Source organism: Passer domesticus, chromosome 7 (assembly GCF_036417665.1).
Source record: "Passer domesticus isolate bPasDom1 chromosome 7, bPasDom1.hap1, whole genome shotgun sequence".
In the NCBI taxonomy this organism is placed as follows: Eukaryota; Metazoa; Chordata; class Aves; order Passeriformes; family Passeridae; genus Passer; species Passer domesticus.
In genome coordinates this window covers 61,691,073-61,710,966 of record NC_087480.1, presented here as the reverse complement: position 1 = coordinate 61,710,966, position 19,894 = coordinate 61,691,073, and the positions used below count along the sequence as shown (strand labels likewise).

Here is a 19,894-nt window from a genome sequence, read left to right as displayed (position 1 = left end):
CCCTGCCTGTGCCACCATTTGGGGCTCGGGGGAGGATCCATCTCCCCCCAGCCTTGGCCCCACACTCTGCCCCATGATCTCCCTCTGGATCTTCCACCCGTGATCTCCCTCTGGATCTTCCAGATCCCTGAGATCCCTCCCCGCCCACAGTGCAGAATTCTGGGATTAATGCCTCATTTTGGCACAGCTCTCGGTGTGTTTAGAATCCTCCCTGCCTGGAGTCTGGATTCCTCTTTCCCAGAGGAAAGGTGTTTTATTGTACTGAGGTTTTCAGCGTGGTCAGAGCCCAGAGCAGTCCCAGTCACAGCACGATTTCAGTGGGAATGAAATCATTCCTTCCAGCCCAGCCCCGAATCCATCCCACACAGGACAAGAGAAATGTGTGCTTTGTGCTCATGAGAAACCCTCGTGTGTTCGTTATTTATTTCAGCCTTGCTTTTAATTGCCAAATAGCCCTTTTTTCCCCCAAAAACCAGCCACTAAAGCCTCTTCCCTTGTGTTCTCCCTGCTGCAGGCCAACGGACACAGCTTTGTACACCTGGAACACGAGAAGGCTGTGCTCCTACTGAAGAGTTTCCAGAACACAGTAGACTTAGTTATCCAACGTGAGCTTACTGTCTAAATATTTTTTTATAAATAGTAAATATGTCTAGCCAGATCTAATGTTCAAAAGGATTTATACATAGGAAACCAATTTTTTGCCAATTGCTGGACCAATGGCAAACGGTAGTGCCAAATGTATAATACTCTATGTTAGTACCAATCATCGGGAGAAAATATAAGAATTAACTCTATAAATATATTGTTCATGTGGCTCCGTATTAGTTTTACTTGTCAGCCTCTGGCTGTGCATTGGTGCGTTTTTTTAACCAAGTTCCTTCTTAAAAGTCAATTTCATATGATTTCAAAACACAGAAGCACATACAAATCCTTTAGGAATTCTGCTGTCCATCAGAAACACTGCCTCAAAGTTGTATATGCCTTTATAAAGATGAAATATATTAACCTGTACTTCCCATGAAATATTTCTATCATGTCGCATACGAAAGTATAGAGAAGAAAATATTTTCATAAACACCTCAAAGAAAGTATATATTAAATTAAATTTAATAATGTTCATTTATTTTCAATGCAAAGATATTCTATGCCTTATGAAAATACCTGTACATATGCCGTGTGTATAGCTGGCTCCGTAGGGATCAGGAACAATTCACTACACAGGGTGAGAGACTTCTCCAGCTGGAACTCTGGGACCTCGGGACAAGGAACCCACGTGGGAACGGGATAGCTCCCCTCCCCCTGGCATGGGTGAGCTCCCCCTGGAAGGGTGAGCTCCTTCTGGAATGGGTGAGCTCCTTCTGGAATGGGTGAGCTCCCTCTGGAATGGGATAGCTCCCTCTGGAATGGGATAGCTCCCTCTGGAATGGGTGAGCTCCTTCTGGAATGGGATAACTCCTTCTGGGATGGGTGAGCTCATTCTGGAATGGGGTAACTCCTTCTGGAATGGGATAGCTCCCTCTGGAATGGGATAACTCCTTCTGGAATGGGTGAGCTCATTCTGGAATGGGATAGCTCCCCTTGGAATGGGATAGCTCCCTCTGGAATGGGTGAGTTCCCTCTGGAATGGGTGAACCCCCTCTGGAATGGGTGAACTCATTCTGGAAGGGGGTAACTCCCTCTGAAATGGAATAACTCCTTCTGGAATGGGATAGCTCCTTCTGGAACAGGGTAACTCCCTCTGGAACGGGGTAGCTCCCTCTGGAATGGGGTGACTCCCTCTGGAATGGGGTAGCTCCCTCTGGAACGGGATAACTCCCTCTGGAATGGGGTAGCTCCCTCTGGAATGGGTGAGCTCCCTCTGGAATGGGTGAACTCCCTCTGGAACGGGATAACTCCCTCTGGAATGGGGTAGCTCCCTCTGGAACGGGGTGACTCCCTTCAGAACAGGTTAACTCCCTTTGCTTTGGCTCTTCCCTCGATTCCATGTGCACACACTACAGGAGAACACCGAGGACAGGCAGGTTTGGCTCACGGATGGAGGAAGGTTGTGATGGTGGCAGTAAAACTCCTTTTGTTGCTGCTAATTTAACTCGTTATTTTTTCATTTCAGACTCCCCATTGACATTGTTGTGTATTTTCCCCCCTGCTCCAGGCCCTGGCGGGCCCTGCTCGGGATATTCCCATGGGTGAGGCTGTGTGGGATCCTGGACTGGATCCTGGAAAGGGATGGGCACAACACACCCCAGGGAGCAGCAGGTGGCCCCTGGGAGGAGCATTCCCAGCCCAGGGCCAGCGGGACAACGCCTCATGTCCGAGCCCTGGGGCTGTTCCCAAGGGAGAATCCCAGAGCCCAGACTGTGCCCAGCTGCTGCTGCTGCAGGAGTGCCAGGGTCCAGCCTGGTTCTCCCTGACAGCAGGATGGGAAAGCACAGGGCAAGCCCTGCAGGGGTTTTCAGGGGATCCCAGTGCCCTCGAGCACAGAGGGACAGCTGGCTCTGGGATCACCTGCACCATTCCCTCCCAAAACCCCACAGCCCACGGGGATGTTCCACTTCTCCAGGAATTCCCAAAGCTTCTCTCTCTGGCTGTGGGACCTGGGCAGCTGCAGGCCCAGGGAAGCCCCCAGGACTCTCCACCCCTAATGATTTCCCCTTTTCCCAGTGCCAGCTCACAGTTCCTACCCAGGTGATGGCAAACCAGGAAAGTTCTCAGCCAGTCGTTCCCAACAGCGACCATTTGACATCCTCAAATCCGGTTTCATGTTTTCCAAGGTATTTTTTAACACATCCACATCTGCATCTGTGTTTGGTGGCAGTGCCAGCCCTGGGAGGGGACAGGGGCTCCACACAGGGAGCAGGCAGGACAAGGCTGAGGCTGAATGGGGCAGCTGAGAGCAAAGCCAAGGAAATCCAGGAAAAAATCTGAGTATGAAATGTCCAGGAGGTTGGTTTGCTGTTGTTAGTGAGCACTTGGAGTGTAAAGATGATAAAACCCTTGGTTAAAGGCCTTTCCAGGGCCTGAAGGAGCTCCAGGAGAGCTGCAGAGGGACTGGGGACAAGGATGGAGGGACAGCACACAGGGAATGGCTCCCACTGCCAGAGGGCAGGGATGGATGGGAGATTGGGAATGAGGAATTGTTCCCTGGCAGGGTGGGCAAGCCCTGCAATAGAATTGCCAGAGCAGCTGTGGCTGCCCCTGGATCCCTGGCAGTGCCCAAGGCCAGGCTGGACACTGGGGCTGGAGCACCTGGGACAGTGGGAGGTGTCCCTGCCATGGCAGGGTGGCACTGGGTGAGGCCCTTCCCCCCAGCCCATTTTGGGGTGCTGGGACCCCTCTGCTGTAGTTTAGCACTGATTGACCCGGTGCAATCAGGAATGCCTCTGCACAGAGCTCTGAGGGGGAATGCAGGGACAGGGAACGCAAAACCAGGGAGATGAACCCCCCCAGTGGGATCAGCTGAGGGCAGGGCTCCAGGGAGCCTGATCAGGGGGATCAGGGAGTTTAGGGATCCCAGGAAGTGCCTGTGGATGAGGGGTGTCCTGCTGGGACCCCCTGGGCAGGCAGAGCCTGTCCCCCAGCAGCAGGGCTGGGGACAGGTCCCAAAATGGCTCAGGGGGTGACAGCGGCGGGGTCAGCACCCAGCCTGGCAGGTTTTGGACATAAATAAACACAGCAAGTCCCACCTCAGCTCCAGGAAGAATTTCTTTCCCTGGGGGGCAGAGCCCTGAGCAGCTGCCCCGTGTGGGGCTGGAGTTTCCCTCTCTGGGGACACCCCAACCCCACCCAGGGCTGGGGTTTCCCTCTCTGGGGACACCCCAACCCCACCTGGACACGTCCCCGTGTGCCCTGCTCCAGGCTGGGCTGGATGGCGTCCAGAGGTCCCCCCTGTGATTCTGTGAACTGGTGGGATGCCACAGTTAGAATTTCCAAAGGAAATTGGGGATGCTGTGCCAGCTGGAGCTCCCTGCCCGTGCCCGTCCCTCGCCATCCCTCTGGAAGTGCCCAGTTGCAGGCTGTCCCTGGCAGGCAGGGCAGGCCCATCGTGCCCACACCACTTTGGGCAGGACATGGATCCAGGGATCCACAGGGAGCTGGCCTGGCCCTGGAGCCATGGGCAGGCACAGCCGTGGTGCCACCAGGGCCAGGCCTGCAGGGCACCACCACCCAACCCCAAACAGCACCATTCGCAAATCACGGAATTTCAAACCAAAAACTAAATAAAACCCCCCAAAAAAGCGTTTTGCCAATCCTCTCCCTGGCTGATTCCAGCTGATTTAGTGGAAGTGACTGACTGGCACCAGTCTGGGCACTCCTGGCACTGCCCGTGGCACAAGAGGTGGCATTGTCCCCTCCTGTGTCCCTTGGGTGGCGGTGGCTGTGTCCCCTCCCTCCTCCTCCTCCTCCCCGGGCAGGGCACTCGCTCATCACTTCGGTTTTCTACCTGTGAGTACTGTATCCAGTTCAGAACCAACAGCTTCCTTTAGTAAAGATTTTACCATTTTATAAAAGACATGTTTAATTATGATGGAGATGGCTGTATTGTAATTAATATTTTGAGATAATTGTGATTTTGAGCTTAAATTATATACAGAAATGGTCATTTTTGTATGTGTTCAAAGATTGCTATATTCCAGATGACTGTACTTTTCAGTTGAATTCCAGTATCCATGTAAATAAAGCTGAATGAGGAAATATTTACTACTTTATTAACATAGATTGTGAATGTACTTCATGTTTTTTGCAGTATAAAGACTTACTGAACTTGAAAGCTGCTTCATTTTATGTGCAAAAAGGTACTTCAAAAATTCTATTTTAAATCTATTGATTGAGTGCAATCAGCTCCTGTCCCTTGGCACATGCAGGTTGTCCCCTCCCCGTGCCCTGGAGGGCCTGGCCCGTGCTGTGGGGCTGCTGCATTTTGCAGCTGCTCTGTGCAGAGGGAGCCCAGGGACTGAACCGATGCTGTGCAGTGCAGCAGAGCCATTTTCGGCTTTGCTGTACCCACCTTTTTCAGTATTTCCAAAAAAAAAAAAGTGTTTTGAATAACATTAAAAAGTCTCTTTATTGTACAAATAATAAAAACGTCACCTTATTGTAAGGCTTTCGGGTGGTTTTTTGTTTTTGCTGGCAGAAAGGAGGTTCCAGAGGGTGGGGAAGAGGGGAATGAGCCTGGAAAATTGGGACACTCCCAACTGGGACACCCTGGTCCAGCTGCAGCCACTGGGAGACATCAAATATAGAAAGGGAGCAATGGAAAGGGGGAAGAAAAGTCAGGTTTGGCAGCTTTTGGGGCAATGTGTGGAAGGATAACTGCACGGAAGAAATGGATGAAAGGACAACATGTGTGGAAGGATAAATGCATGGAGGACAGATGCATGAAGAAATGGATGAAAGGACAAATGCACCGAGGACAAAATGTATGGAAACAAGAGGAGGCAGGGGGCGAGGGCAGCAGCAGTTCCATCAGCCAAGGAGCTGCAGAAGTGGCCCTGGAGCTCCAGCTGTCCCCTGCTGTCACTGCACATGGGCCCTGTCATCTGCTTCCCCCAGGGCAGATCCTGCCCCTCCCATCCCCACTCCCCCAAAGCCCTTTCCCAAACCCTTCCCAGCCCTTTCCCTTTCCCATTTCCTGCAGCCAGAACCAGGTTCTGCTCCCCACGGGGACACAGGGAGGTGCAGCTGGGCCTGAGCCCCCTGAGCCATCCCTGCTCCAGCTGGAAGGCAATTCCCACACCCGGGGAGCTGGGGGTGAGTCTGAGTGCTTTATGTTCATCTGGACATGTTCAAAACCTGGGAAATTTAGTGAGGAACTGTAAAAAATCCTGCTGTGCTACAGAACCTCCAGGGCTGTGTTCATGAGAGACCCAGAAGGGCTGGAGAGTGTCCAGGGCAGGGAATGCAGCTGGGAAGGGGCTGGAGAATCCCTGGGGGGGCTGGGAAGGGGCTGGAGAATCCCTGAGGAGCTGGGAAGGGGCTGGAGAATCCCTGAGGAGCTGGGAAGGGGCTGGAGAATCCCTGAGGAGCTGGGAAGGGGCTCAGCCTGGAGCACAGGAGGCTCAGGGGCCCTTGTGGCTCTGCACAGCTCCTGCCAGGAGGGGACAGCCGGGGGGTCGGGCTGTGCTCCAGGAACAGGGACAGGAGCAGAGGGAACGGCCCCAGGCTGGGCCAGGGCAGCTCAGGGTGGGCACAGCAGGAATTTCCCCATGGAAAGGGGCTCAGGCACTGGAGGGTGGTGGAGCCCCACCCACAGCACTGTTACCATTAAAGGTCCCACCTGCAGGACAGCTGGAAGTGTGTCTGAACAAGAGAAGTTCTCCATGTTTCCATCTACAGAGCTCAGTTACAGCCTGAAGGACCCAGAGCAGACAGCCAAGGGGAACATTTATTGTCTCAGCACAGCACCAGCCCCATCTTCACTCAGGTGAGCCCTGCACACGCCTGGGGATCTCTCACCACCCAACAGCTCAAGCACTCCACCACACTCACACCGGGGGGCAGCTCTGGGGACAGCAGTTAAACAAGAGAAAACAGGAATACAAACCCCAGAGTGTTCCCTCTGCCTTTGGCCCCAGTGCTTCGATGGTGACAGCTCTCTCCAGAGCCCAGCTCAGCTGCAGAAGCACCCTGGCTGCGCTGGAGGCAGCTTCCCTTGCTGTCTTTTACTACAAACAGTGTAAACAGAGCATGTGGGATCCTGAAATCCCTGCTGGAACATGCAGAGGGCCGGGAATGTTTCACAGCTGGGTTCTTAACACTGGGCAGACTCCCAGCCAGGAGCAGGAGAGGGATGGAAGCAGTAGAGCCCAGGGGTGCTGGTGGGACAGGGGGTACCTGGCTGCTCCTGTGCTGCTGGAATGTGGCTCTGCAGGTATGCCAGCACTGCAGCCGTGCCCTTGGCCAGGCCAGGCTCAGGAGGGAATGCCCATGCTCAGGAGGAGTGCCCAGGGCTCAGGAGGAGTGCCCAGGCTCAGGAGGAGTGCCCAAGCTCAGGAGGGAATGCAGCTCCACAGGTACTCCAGCACCCTTGGCCAGGCCAGGCTCAGGAGGGAATGGCCAGGGCTCAGGAGGGAATGCCCAGGCTCAGGTGGCAGTGCCCAGGCTCAGGTGGCAGTGCCCAGGCTCAGGAGGAATGCCCAGGGCTCAGGTGGCAGTGCCCAGGTTCAGGGGCAGTGCCCAGGCTCAGGAGGGAATGCGGCTCCGCAGGTACTCCAGCAGCGCAGCCGTGCCCTTGGCCAGGCCAGGCTCAGGGGTGAGGAGGGAATGCCCAGGCTCAGGTGGCAGTGCCCAGGCTCAGGTGGCAGTGCCCAGGCTCAGGGGCAGTGCCCAGGGCCCAGGCTCAGGAGGGAATGCGGCTCCGCAGGTACTCCAGCAGCGCAGCCGTGCCCTTGGCCAGGCCAGGATCAGATGGGAATGGCCAGGGCTCAGGGGTGAGGAGGGAATGCCCAGGCTCAGGAGGAGTGCCCAGGCTCAGGGGCAGTGCCCAGGCTCAGGAGGGAATGCGGCTCCGCAAGTACTCCAGCAGCGCAGCCGTGCCCTTGGCCAGGCCAGGCTCAGGGGTGAGGAGGGAATGCCCAGGCTCAGGAGGAGTGCCCAGGGCTCAGGAGGAGTGCCCAGGCTCAGGGGCAGTGCCCAGGCTCAGGAGGGAATGCGGCTCCGCAGGTACTCCAGCAGCGCAGCCGTGCCCTTGGCCAGCACGGCGGCGCGGGGCGTGCGGAACGGGTTCCCCTCCAGCAGCAGGCTCCTGCAAACAGGGCTGAGTTACTGGCAGGAATCTCCCTGTACCCACACACTCATCCACTGCATGCAGACTTCTGAGGCCTTTGAAACTCCCGGGGAGCTCCTCTTTGGTCCTGCCACCGGAGTCTGGGTTTCTGCTCCCCTCGTTCTCAGCAGCTGAGCTTTGAGACAGCTGGGTTTTAATTTGTGCTGATAAATCAGTGGGGGTGTAGCACACACCCCACTCCAGCCTCTGCCAGGAGCAGTGAAAAGAGAACCTCTGGAATATAGAAAGAGAATTCCAGAGTGGCTCAGGCTGGAAGGGAGCAGTGAGTTCAGCTGCTCCCTGCTCAAAGGGGGGTGCACCAGGAGTGTGAGTGGGAGCACAGGAAATGTCACCCCCAAGGCTCCACCACGAGCTTCACACAACCCCCAGGCCCTCAACATCAGTTCCAATTGATGAAACAACTCCCACAGTTCTTGCAATATTGAGAAATTAGGGAAGACATTATGGAAGAAACTGCCCTGTTCTACAGATGGCCAGAGAGACCCTTTTTGAGTAAACCCAACACCCTGCCAATGGGTGCTTTTTCCTCTGGCAAACCACCCTGCAGAACTCAGACAGCAAACGTGTTCACAAGCAGGCCCCCTGACCCCTCACACCTGAGATTCTCACAGTTGCCCAGCTCTGGGGGCACCTGGAGGAGGTCATTGTTCTGCAGGTCCAGCGTTGCCAGCTTGTCCAGCCCCTTCAGCTGCACGGGGTCAATGGATCCCACCTGGTTGTTGCTGAGCAGGATGGTCTCCAGGGCTGGCAGGTGATACAGGACACTGGGAAACACCTTAAATCTTCAGGAAGAGAAAGGAGGGGTACTCAGAAACAGGGCATTCAAAAGAGAAGCACTTCATGGGAGCTCCCAGCTCATTGAAGTGGCTCTTGTTCTCACATCACAGGAAAATTGAGTCAAACTCAGCCCAGCTCTTTTCATTATTGTATTTTTAAAAAATCTAGAGTTCCTCACCTATTGAAAGCAAGATTTATTGTGTGCAGTCTTTTCAGTGCCTCCATTTCCTCAGGCAAGGCTGTCAGAACATTGTTTCTGTTATCAAAGAAAAGAAAAACAGCAAGCACTAAACTTAGTCAGGGGTTTGGCTGAGAATTCCCAGATCACCTACACAGTCTGGGGCCACTTCACTGCCTCATAGCACGGACAACAGCATGCCTGGGATTCCCATTTCTGCCAGGAGGACACTCCAAGCCTGTCCTCTAAAGATTCCCAAGTATTCCCAAGCAGCCACCAGCTGCACAAACCTGCCTGGAAATTCAGCTCCTTGTTTCCAGAGGAAAGCAAAGTGCCCAGACCCTGGAGCCAAAGTGAAACACTCAGGTCACTCCAAAGCTCCCCAAAATCAATGGACTGAGCTAATCCTGATCTAAACAAGGCCAGGAACACTTCTCAGGAATCAGAGGAGGAAAGGTGACAACAAGGAACCATCTCTTCCTCTCCTTCCAGTAGTGCAACAAAATCAGCACCTCCCCTGTCCTAATTCCCAGGATTTTTTGGTGTGGTTTTCTTCTGGGGGGTGGCAGGAGTGTTTTGAAATAACAACATCTCAGAACCCTTCTCTGACTGAGGCAGGATCTCTCCTCCAGCACATCTCAGAACTGGTCCATTTCTTTTTGTGTCTTCTTTAAGCAAGGCCCAAATTTAGGCCATGTCCTACTCTGGCTCTGCCACGGAGAGATTTTGGGAGTGAAGATGATTTCAGTGCTGCCATTCCACTGGAAGAGATGGCTGCTTTAGGGAGGCAGGCAAAGAAGTGCAACAACACACACCACCAACCTGAGATCCAAATGTGTCAACTTCTGGAGCAGGCACAGCTCCGAGGAAATGGAGGAGATTTTGTTGAAGGCCAGGCTGACATCACAAACTGAGTCTTTCAGCTCCACAAGCCTGAAGCACAAAAGGAAGATGCTCTCACTATGGAAGCTCATGGTAGCTTGCTTTTTAAGTTATTAGAAAACCTGATTTATTCTACAAATCAAGGACAACTTGTGGTTTTTTCTGAAGGGATTTTGAGGAGATCACAGAATGTCACCTGTGAGAGGAGCTGCTGCTCCTCCAGCCTTATATGTGGGGTAAGACAAAGCCCAAATCATTTATCTGCAGTCATCAGATTTCATTTTCTCTCACAAACATTGCTACCAAAGCCTCCTCAGTAAATGCAGTCAGGAGGTGTTTTAGAGACCACGGCCCAGGTGACATCACTGCCACCTCCTGCCCTGGACATGTTTTAATACAGACTCCACCCACCTTCTTCTGCAGCCAAAAAACCTGACTAAAAAAATCCTGGTTTTCCCATCTTTTGTTTCTGCTCTCCTGTTGTGCTCTTACAAACTCTGGGAGTACCTGCTGCTGCTTGAAGAATTTTATTATACTAACAGGTTTTTGTAAAGGTTTTCACAGCTCAAGAAGTTCCCTGTTGAACGCCTCAAACAGAATCTCTGGCTTAGCCCTGAAACAAAGTGCAATTAAATGAGAAAATGATAAACCTCTCCTGCCTCCTGTCTGGACTGGCATGGAATTCTGAGGCAGCTGCACACTCCCTGACACATATCCCAGGGAATTCAGCAGCCCCTCACACAGTGACACAGCATGGGATGCACAAGCAGCAGCTCCCAAACTGAGTCTCTAGAAGCCTTTTTGTTCCTCTGGGTTTGCACCTGGGAATAAACTGACCTCAAAAACCACTGAGGACAATTTGTGGGGGCTCCCAGAGACACAGCAGCCTTCCTCCTGACACAGAGGGATTACAGGCTCCCAGCAGTGCCAGGAAAAGCCTTTCCTTGGCTGTGGCTGGCCCCGGTGACTGCACACGAGTGCCTCCCCACACTGTGCACAGACAGCTCAGGGGGAGAACAGCCTGCTGCACACAAAGGCAGAGGGCAAACCCCAGCTGGGAATGCCCTCCCAGCAGTACCTCGGGGGGATCTCCCTGAGCTGGTTCTTGCTGAAGTTCACGGTGGCCACGGGGTTGGCGCCCACGGCGTCGAACACGGCCTCGGGGATCTCAGCAGCCTGCTTCTCACTGGGACAGGAGACACCAATTAACCACTGCCTGCTAATCAACACGCCCCTTCCACCTGCTTCGAGAGGAGACAGCGAGCAGAACACGGGGAACAGCTGCAGAAAACCCCCAGTGCTGCCCCGTGCCCACAATGTCACCAAAAAGGATTTTTTGTTCCATTTCCCAACCCTTCCAGGTCCATTTAAGGAATAAGTGAGCAGGCACTCCCCTACCACAAGATGTTCTGGGACTCAGTGAAAACCATAAAGAGCTTCAAAGGTACTAAAAGCACCTGCTGGGATTCAGCACTTCAACATTACCACAGAATATTTAATATTTGATAATACAAAAAAATAATTTAAACCCCACAATCTAAATCTGCCCATTCCCAAGCACAGGAATTAAAGGGGAAAATGCCCACATGCAGCAGGGTTTGTGGACAGCATGGTGTGTAATTAAGGTGGGGAAAAAACCCACAAGGATAAAATAGGACAGCGTTCTTACAGCTCCAGGAATGGGCAATGTTCCCAAATACCTGTATTCCAATAATTTCAGTGTGGTTATGGCGTGGATGTTGACCTTGGACTGGCTGGGAAGAGTCATGGCAGTCACAGGAGGCTCTTCATTGGGGCCAGGTCCATCATCTGGGGACACCAGAGGGGTGCAGGGACACGGCTGAGCTGCTCTGAGTGGCCCCAGGCAGCTGCCACCACCCCCCTCTAATCCTGCCCTACTCTGGCTCAACTCAAGACCATCAGATCCAGATTACTGCAATCATTTCCTAATAAAGGGTTTTTACCATCTTGGATTTGGGGGTTCTTTTAGGGGGAAGGAGGGAGAAGGGTGACCTGGACTTTGCCAAGCAGGGGAGGGAGCACTGGAGATGTGAGGCTCTGCTCCGTGGGGTAGGGAGCTGGAAACTACAAAAACCAGGGAATTCCAGCTGGAAATGATGACCTGGAGCAGCTTTACCCACACTGGCACATCTGACCACAATTCCAGTTAAAGCACTAGTATTTACAAACCCTCCTCTATGAATTTCCTTCTGGTTCCTTCCTTCCCCACAATCCACATGAAAAAGCTCCTGCACTCCTGAAATAGGAATTCCCATCCAGCTGAGCAGGGCGAGTCTGGGTTTGTAAAGGATAATCATCAATTCAGAATGTTTATTATTTATTAGCTAATAGGATAAGAAACTGAAATATCACAGCAAACTGTTGAGTAAAGGAAATTTTTACTGCAGGATAACTGGGAAGAACCTGGATTTAAACAACCATCTTCCCTAAACTCTAATTTACTTAAATTTCTTAGAATATTCTCTTTAAAATGAAGTGGAAGAAAGCAACATACCTTGGATTTTGCTTCTCAGGTATTTGAGCAGTTCCTGGGTGCCTTTCTTTAAAAAAGAGACAAACCCCAAGTCACTCAGCAGTAACTGTGCAGCTGGGGGGACAATGCAGAGGGACAAAGCCAGCACACAGGTGGAGCCCACAGCACTCCTGACTAAAAATCCCACTGAGAATCCCACAGCAGCTTGGGAACTTGCTTGGTTATCATGTTATTCATTCCAGCTGAGAATTTCTGATCCTGAACTACAGCCTCAGGCTGCACTTCTGTAGCTCCTGATGTGAAGATTTTTGCCACTTCCAAGAGCAAGTAAAGAAGTTCCAATGAGCTTAATTTTCCCTTTAAAAAGCCCCAGCACAATTTGCTGTGGAGACCACATTTACAGAGTCAGTGAAGCTGACTGCTCACCATTCTGCTACTTTTTTATGGCCCAAATGATAAACTCTGGGAAAATCGTGGCAGTTTGCATCATTGGCAGGGATTTTTAACAGCTCCAAAGATTTCCCTCAGTCCTCTCACAGCAACTCCCAGAGGTCAGACACAGCTGCCACCTGCACAAACCTGTGGGTAGTGAAGCCCAAGCTCCTCTGCACTGTTTGTTTCAGGGGAAAGGCAGGTTTGGGGTATGATTTTACAGGTTTCAGAACCAGGGACTGACCTGAAGTGCTGGAGGTGAATGAACATTTCTCACTCCAGCTGACACAGCCAGGAGATGGAGGAACACAGAGGGATAAAGGGAATGTGGATGTTGGAAAGGAGGGAATTGCCACAAGCAGACAGGCAGGGAGAGGGGGACTGTGCTGAGCATGGCAAGGGAAGCCAGCAGGGAACAAGGTGGGAAGTTGTGAGGGAAAGGTGAAGGTCAAACTGAAATCTCAGTAACAGATGCATGGGAAGGAAAGCAGAGAGCAGGGTAAAGCTCCAGAGCCAAGTAATGGCATGGGAATTAACAAAAATAGACCAGGATTTACCAGAAATTAACTGGAAATTCATCAAGAACCAGGAATGGGGTTGGGACTGGAATGAGAGGCCTGAGGAAGAGAAGGTGAGCTGGGCAGGGCTGGAGAAGGGAAGAGAAGAATCTGCTGCTCCCCTACACTCACCCCAGTCCTTTATCTCAGCATCCACCTGCTCCAAGCAGTGCCTGGGGAGCCCTAAAGCTCCTCCACCAATTGCTCCTCTAAACCAAGTGGAAAAAAAACCCAGACAGAGGAAATTGCAGCCAGATGAATTTACAGTGTTGGTGACAGATCCAGGCAGCACAAACCCAGCGTGGCCTGACGGGCTCCTCGTGCCTGCCCTTTGCCCCAGCTGGGAAACACAGCCCAGGAGTGACAACTGCAGCTGAAGCAGCAAACCCTCAGTGATCCAGGAACAGCAGAACTCCAGCATTCCTGACTCAGGCTCCTTTCCAGGAGCACTTTGGACAAGTGCTGACTAACTCAGGGCACCCTCTGCTCCCCCAGCCAGGCACACCAGGGCTTCCCTCTCCTGACAGATGTTACAGATTTCATTGCAACACAGACCTGTCAGTTCTGCTTATTTTGGGAGCATCCCAGCACTTTGGGAACATTGATTTTACAACCCTGGCAAAGGCACAGAAGTAGGAATGTGCAGCACCACTGAGGAGAGGGGCCTGCCAGGGAAAACATCACAGGGAATTGTGCAGCAGGAGTGGTGCCCAGGCTGCAGCCTCCTGCTGCCCTAAGGACTCCTTTTCCTGGGAACAACTCACACCCTCCCCTTGCTGCCTGCCTACAAGAGAACAGAGCACTGAATCCTAGAACCTTCATTAAGACAAGACCTTAAAGCCCATCCCACTCTACCCCCTGCCCTGGCAGGGACACTTCCACTGTCCCAGGTGCTCCAGCCCCAGTGTCCAGCCTGGCCTTGGGCACTGCCAGGGATCCAGGGGCAGCCCCAGCTGTGCCAGGGCCTGCCCACCCTGCCAGGGAACAATTCCTAATTCCCAATCTCCCATCCATCCCTGCCCCTCATCCCTCTCCATCTTTCCTGCATCTCCTTCAGGCCCTGCAAGGCCACACTGAGGTCACCCCAAAGCTTCTTCTCTCCAGCTGTGCCAGCCTTCCCTCCCAGCAGAGCTGCTCCATCCCTGGGACCATCCTGGTGCCTCCTCTGGACCCTCCCAGGTCCCTCCTGTGCAGATGTCCACACACACAACCAAACCCCAGTGCTCACCTGCAGCAGGTCTCTCCGAATGGTTCTCAAAGGATTTCCCTCCAGGGCCAGGAATTTCAGCTGAGTGAGGTTCCCCAGGGTGTAAGGCAACCTGCAGAGGGAAACAACTCATTCATTCCAAAGCAGCTCCAAAACCACTGCTAAAGAATGTGCAGTGGCTGCTCAGAGGGGATCCTGAAGCTCAGGTTCACAGGAAAAGATGCAGAATCCCAGATCAATTTAAGTTGGAAAAGCTCTCCCAGACCATCTCTGCCAAGCTCTGTCCAATTCCCACCTTGTCACCACCAGTCCAGAGCTCTGAGTGCCACCTCCAGGAATTCCTTGGGCACCTCCAGGGATGCGCACTCCAAACCTCCCTGGGCAGTTCCAGTGCCTGAGCACCCTTTCCATGAGGAAATTCCTGCTGGTGTCCAACTCAGGGCCGTTCCCTCTGCTCCTGTCCCTGTTCCTGGAGCACAGCCCGACCCCCGGCTGTCCCCTCCTGGCAGGAGCTGTGCAGAGCCACAGGGGCCCCTGAGCCTCCTTTGCTCCAGGCTGAGCCCCTTCCCAGCTCCTCAGGGATTCTCCAGCCCCTTCCCAGCTCCTCAGGGATTCTCCAGCCCCTTCCCAGCTCCTCAGGGATTCTCCAGCCCCTTCCCAGCTCCTCAGGGATTCTCCAGCCCCTTCCCAGCTCCTCAGGGATTCTCCAGCCCCTTCCCAGCTCCTCAGGGATTCTCCAGCCCCTCCCCAGCTCCCCCAGGGATTCTCCAGCCCCTCCCCAGCTCCCTCAGGGATTCTCCAGCCCCTCCCCAGCTCCCTCAGGGATTCTCCAGCCCCTTCCCAGCTCCTCAGGGATTCTCCAGCCCCTTCCCAGCTCCCCCAGGGATTCTCCAGCCCCTTCCCAGCTCCCCCAGGGATTCTCCAGCCCCTTCCCAGCTACCCCAGGGATTCTCCAGCCCCTTCCCAGCTCCCCCAGGGTTTCTCCAGCCCCTTCCCAGCTCCCTCAGCCTCTCCTGGGGTCCAGTCTCTTCCCAGCTCCCTCAGCTGCTCCTCACAGCATTCCCAAGCCACGGCTAAGTCACGGGCAGAACACAGAACATTTCACAAGACCCAGTCTGATCCCAGCAATCCCACAACACACAGAGGGCTCCTTCATTTCCTGACTGAGTCATTCCTGAAGTGCCCTTCCCAGGGAAGGCAGGAGCTGCCACCACCCAGCCCCAGCCCAGGTGTCACTATTACCTACTGATGTCATTGTTGGCCAGGTCGAGCCTCTCCAGCTTCTGCAGCAGCGTGATCTCCTCGGGCACTGCCTTGATCTTGTTGTCCCTGAGCTCCAGCACACACAGGGAGCTCAGCTGCTTCAGGTTCTCTGCATTCAGCATTTCAATCTGATTCTCCCCAGCGTGTAATTCCTATGGGAATAAAGAGCACCACAGCTGTGGTAAAATTACTTCATAATTTATCTCCTAAATTGTGACATCAGCAGTCATCAGTATGATGATGTGGAGAATATGGACTTCTTGATTCCCTTTCATCTGCCTACAAAATACCTGGATATAACCTGATTATGTTAAAAGGAAAAACTGTGTATTTGCTCTGTAGTTACAAAGAAAAAAATTATAATGAACAAAGTGAATTTATCCAGAAAAAGTTCCCAAAGATAAAAAATAACTGTTGCAGGCAATATTAGATCCAGCTTTCAGTCATTCCTCTCCTGAACACTTTTTATCTTCCAAATCTGGAAAAGTCCTGCAAACTCATCTTTCAAAAGGTTGAATAACGAGGGCAGGAAGAGAAGTTGCACGTTAAACAGAGTTCCAAACACAGAACCTTCATCTGGTTTTGATCACAGCACCTCCCAAAAGCTTGTGCTTAAAGTAACTGTCATTATTTCAAAGCTTACAGCGCAGGCATTTCCAGCAGAGCAGCCATTCCAAGCTCACCTTCAGTAACTTGCAGGAGGGAAGCTCTGGCAAGGAACGCAGTTTGTTTTTCCTCAGGTAAAGCTGCTCCAGGGATGCCATGGTTGCTAATTTAGGAGGTACTGTTTCCAGGTAATTTTTGGTACAATCCAGTTGCCTCAAGCCTGTGGAAGCCAATGTCCAGTGAGAAACAGAGGAGAAGATAAAAATACCTTTCTACAGCAGCATAATTGCCCTGGGGGTTTAATTTAAAATAAACAAAACAACATTTTGCCAAACAGATTCTAGAAGTAATAACTCCGATTTTCTTGAGGAAACAATAACTCTTTAAGGATCTATTTTAAAACCCAGCACTGTATTGCTGAACATAAGCACAGCACTGGCTGTCTGGTATTAATAACCCGAGGAAAGTGAATTACTTTTCATGGCACTGAGATCTGCAGGCAGCTCCTTGAGCTGGTTACAGGCCAGGTTGAGCCGCACCAAGTTCACCAGCAGAGCAAAACTGGTGGGGATGGCTGTGAGCTGGTTGTTGGACACATCCTGCACGTGGAAACAGAGAGAGATGAGAGGTGTCTGAAACATCCCAGGAGGGCTGCTACTGCAGAGTTAATTAGCGGCAGAACAGTAAAATTAGATTGCTGACAACTGGCACAAGTGTGAGAGAAGGAACAACTCCCCCAGGACTGACAGATCGCCGGGGACTTCAGCTTTCCCAAAATTTGTCAAACCAAGAACACACTAAAAACAAACCCCACCATGCAGCAACTGACACTAGAACAGCCATGGAATATTTGCCAAGTCCTGCTGCTGAACCCCGGGACTTTTAACCAGCAGACAAACCCTTTCCAAGCCCAGAAACAGGTGTGAAGCTGTGCTTTACCAGCTCCTCCAAGGTGAGGAGCTGCCCCAGCCCCTCGGGCAGCTGGCTCAGCTCGTTGTGCTGCACCAGGAGGCTCCTCAGACGGGGCAGCTGCAGCAGCTCCTCGGGAAGGCTCCTCAGTTTGTTGTGGCTGGGGTGGAAACATGCAACACAAAGGCAAAGGAAAAACACGCAGGAGATTTTAGGAATGTAACTGCACACAGAACGTTTGTGTGCCACAGCCTGCTGGGCAGGACACTGCCACCTCTAAGGAACAACTGATTATCTTTATTTATTTGTTCAAGCAGACTTTTAATCCTACTCTGAATTTACAACATTCTAGATGGATCTCAGGTTTTTTTGTTTATGTACTTCACACACGCAGTGGTAGCATAACCTCTCCTTGTGCACAGATTTACAAAATTACCCCAGTAAACAGAAGATTCTGAACCTTCCAGCACAAACAAGATCTACACAGTTATTTACAATGTGCATTATTCATGACTGGAAATGTTTTGTCCTCAGAACTGCCAGACTGAAGCAAATAAATGCAAATAAATATTTTGTGTATCATTATTCAGAATATCACTGTTTGCACCTTCCAAGCAATTGTGACTTTGAATAGCAGTGAAAACAATTTCAACAAACCCAAGGCCACCAGTTTTGATCCAAAATGGATAATATAACATATATAATATATAATAATACCCTACAGTGAATAATCTGGAGGTAATTTTTGAAAAAAACGTTGCTATCCTGCAATTTCTCACTCACACCCAAAAGTCACTGCAGCATTTTTCAAGTTTGCTCTGTAACATGGCCTTACCTGACATCGAGTTTCTGGAGATTTTCAAGTTGCCCTAAAGCAGAAGGAAGTGATGTCAGTTGATTGTCGTGCACCTGGAAAAGAGAGGTTTTAGGACACAGTTACAATAACTTGTACACAGTTACTAATTTGTACCTCAGAGGGTTTTTTTGGGGGGAAGAATTCCTCCCCAGTATCCCATGGGTCCCAGCCCTCTGGCAGTGGGAAGCCATTCCCCCTTGTCCTGGCACTCCAGGCCCCTGCGAAATTAATAGAGCAGGGAAATGGAAAACAAAGATCCCCATGTCCTGCAGGGAAGTACCGAGGGATCGCCGTACTCACGTCCAGCATGGTGAGGGCAGGCAGCAGCTGCACATCCTCCGAGAGGCTCTGCAGCTTGTTGGAGGCCAGGATCAGCTTGGTCAGGTCCGTCTGCTCCCACCAGCGATCGGCGGCCCCGAAGGACAGGTTCTGCTGGGCTTCCTCCGGCGTGTCCAGGTTGATCCTCCACACATGCTCGGGCACTGCAGCACAAACAGAGCGTCAGCTGAACCCCGCGGGTGTCTGCTCCAACATCTCACTGTCAGCGTGCTTTTTGGGTGTAAAATCATGGAGCGGGTTGGGCTGGAAGGGACCTTCATGATCACCTAGTTCCAACCCTTCTGCCTTGGGGGACGACATATACAGACACAGATAAATATAGATGGATGCGTATAGGCATATACATATGTGTGTACGTATATAAAACATACATCTATACATAGATACATACACACACACACATATATATATATGTACACACACATATATATATGTACACATATATATATATATGTACACACACACATATATATATATGTACACATATATATAATACACCCATCTCTACAGCCACTCTCCCATTGTGTTCCAGAGACATGTTTGCAGAGGTATCAAAAAAGCCGACGGAAACATGCCACAAACAGACAAGAGCGAGCAGACGGCGCTCCCCGGGAGCCGCTCCGCCCCGCCCGCAGCCCCTGCGGCCGGCCGGGCTCACGCACCGTGGGTGAGGCCGCGTCCCGCCAGGTTGAGCTGCCCGCTGCGCCGCGCCAGCCGCAGCAGCCCCTGCGGCACCGGCGGCGGCTCGGCCGCCCGCCCGAACCCCGGCCCCGCGCCGCCCCGCGCCCGCCGCGCCGCCGCCATCCCCGACACAGCCCGAGCGGGGCCGGGACCGGGGCCGGGGCCGGGGCCGCTCCTCGCTGCCGGAGCCGGCGCTGGTGCCGCCCGCAGGCGGAGCAGCCCGCCCGCCTCGCAGGCGGGGCCCCGCGGGCGGACCCGGCCCGGCCCCGCGCCGCCATTTCCCGCCCCGCCGTGCCGAAATGGAGCCCCGCGCTGGGCGCTGCTCGGGGCCGTGCGCGGACACACGAGGAGCAGCACGCGAAACGGCGCTTCCATATCAGTTTACTGGTGTTGCTTTCCCCCTCAGCCATGTGCGCGGCTGCACTGCAGCCCCTGGCGGGCTGGGCTCCATGATCTCCAGGGTCTCTTCTCAGCAGAATCTCAGCATGGTTTGGGTTGGGAGTCCTGGCCTTCCATGGATGGATGAGATGATATTCAAAGTCACAACTGCTTGGAAGGTGCAAAGAGTGATGTTCTGAATAATCATACACAAAATATTCCACACCTTCCCCTGTCCCAGGCTGCTCCCAGCCCCAGTGCCCAGCCTGGCCTTGGGCACTGCAGGGATCCAGGGGCAGCTGCAGCTGCTCTGGGCCAGGACTTGCACAATATTGATTTCTCCCCAATATCCCATCTAAACCAGGACACGGAACCAGCCCCGTGCCTGCAGCTCCCACCAGCAGCTCCCAGTGAGAGGAAAATGCTGATAAAGGAATGCGGCCCCATGCTGGATTGTATCTCTCCTCACTCTGTAACAGCACATCTGTGTTTCAAACACTCCCCTCTGAAAAATTCTTCTAGGAGTAGTTCAATTGGAATGAAAGGTAATTA

At 52.6% G+C, this 19,894-nt stretch overlaps 2 protein-coding genes across 6 annotated transcripts in view; one reads left to right on the top strand and one right to left on the bottom strand.

The window, feature by feature from the left end:
• Positions 1-5,098, top strand: part of LRRC7 (leucine rich repeat containing 7) — a 98,635-nt gene extending 93,537 nt beyond the window's left edge. For all 5 annotated transcript variants that reach the window (XM_064429206.1, XM_064429208.1, XM_064429204.1 and 2 more), the window contains one exon: positions 515-5,098. In XM_064429206.1, coding sequence (XP_064285276.1) covers positions 515-622 — 108 coding nt within the window. In that variant the 3' untranslated portion in view covers positions 623-5,098. The remainder of the gene's footprint in view (positions 1-514) is intronic.
• Positions 5,099-6,364: 1,266 nt separating this feature from the next.
• On the bottom strand, positions 6,365-19,151 carry LRRC40 (leucine rich repeat containing 40). The gene is made up of 15 exons (XM_064429211.1): positions 18,946-19,151; positions 18,245-18,426; positions 17,924-17,997; positions 17,119-17,248; positions 16,655-16,778; positions 16,257-16,399; positions 15,553-15,725; positions 14,332-14,422; positions 12,136-12,181; positions 11,321-11,429; positions 10,699-10,806; positions 9,561-9,671; positions 8,739-8,816; positions 8,380-8,565; positions 6,365-7,741 (listed from the first exon to the last, which is right to left on the bottom strand). Exons 1-15 carry the CDS (start codon positions 19,085-19,087, stop codon positions 7,636-7,638), a joined length of 1,803 nt encoding a protein of 600 aa, XP_064285281.1. The 5' UTR covers positions 19,088-19,151; the 3' UTR covers positions 6,365-7,635.
• Between the last annotated feature and the right edge of the window lie 743 nt (positions 19,152-19,894).

Excerpts from the sequence above, each read along its gene's own strand:
- LRRC40 (XM_064429211.1), bottom strand. The coding sequence starts at position 19,087 with ATGGCGGCGGCGCGGCGGGCGCGGGGCGGCGCGGGGCCGGGGTTCGGG. Across the intron at positions 14,423-15,552 it reads GCCAACAATGACATCAGTAG|GTTGCCTTACACCCTGGGGA; the intron begins GTAATAGTGACA and ends TTCCCTCTGCAG. Across the intron at positions 9,672-10,698 it reads CTCAGGGAGATCCCCCCGAG|GCTTGTGGAGCTGAAAGACT; the intron begins GTACTGCTGGGA and ends TTTGTGCTTCAG.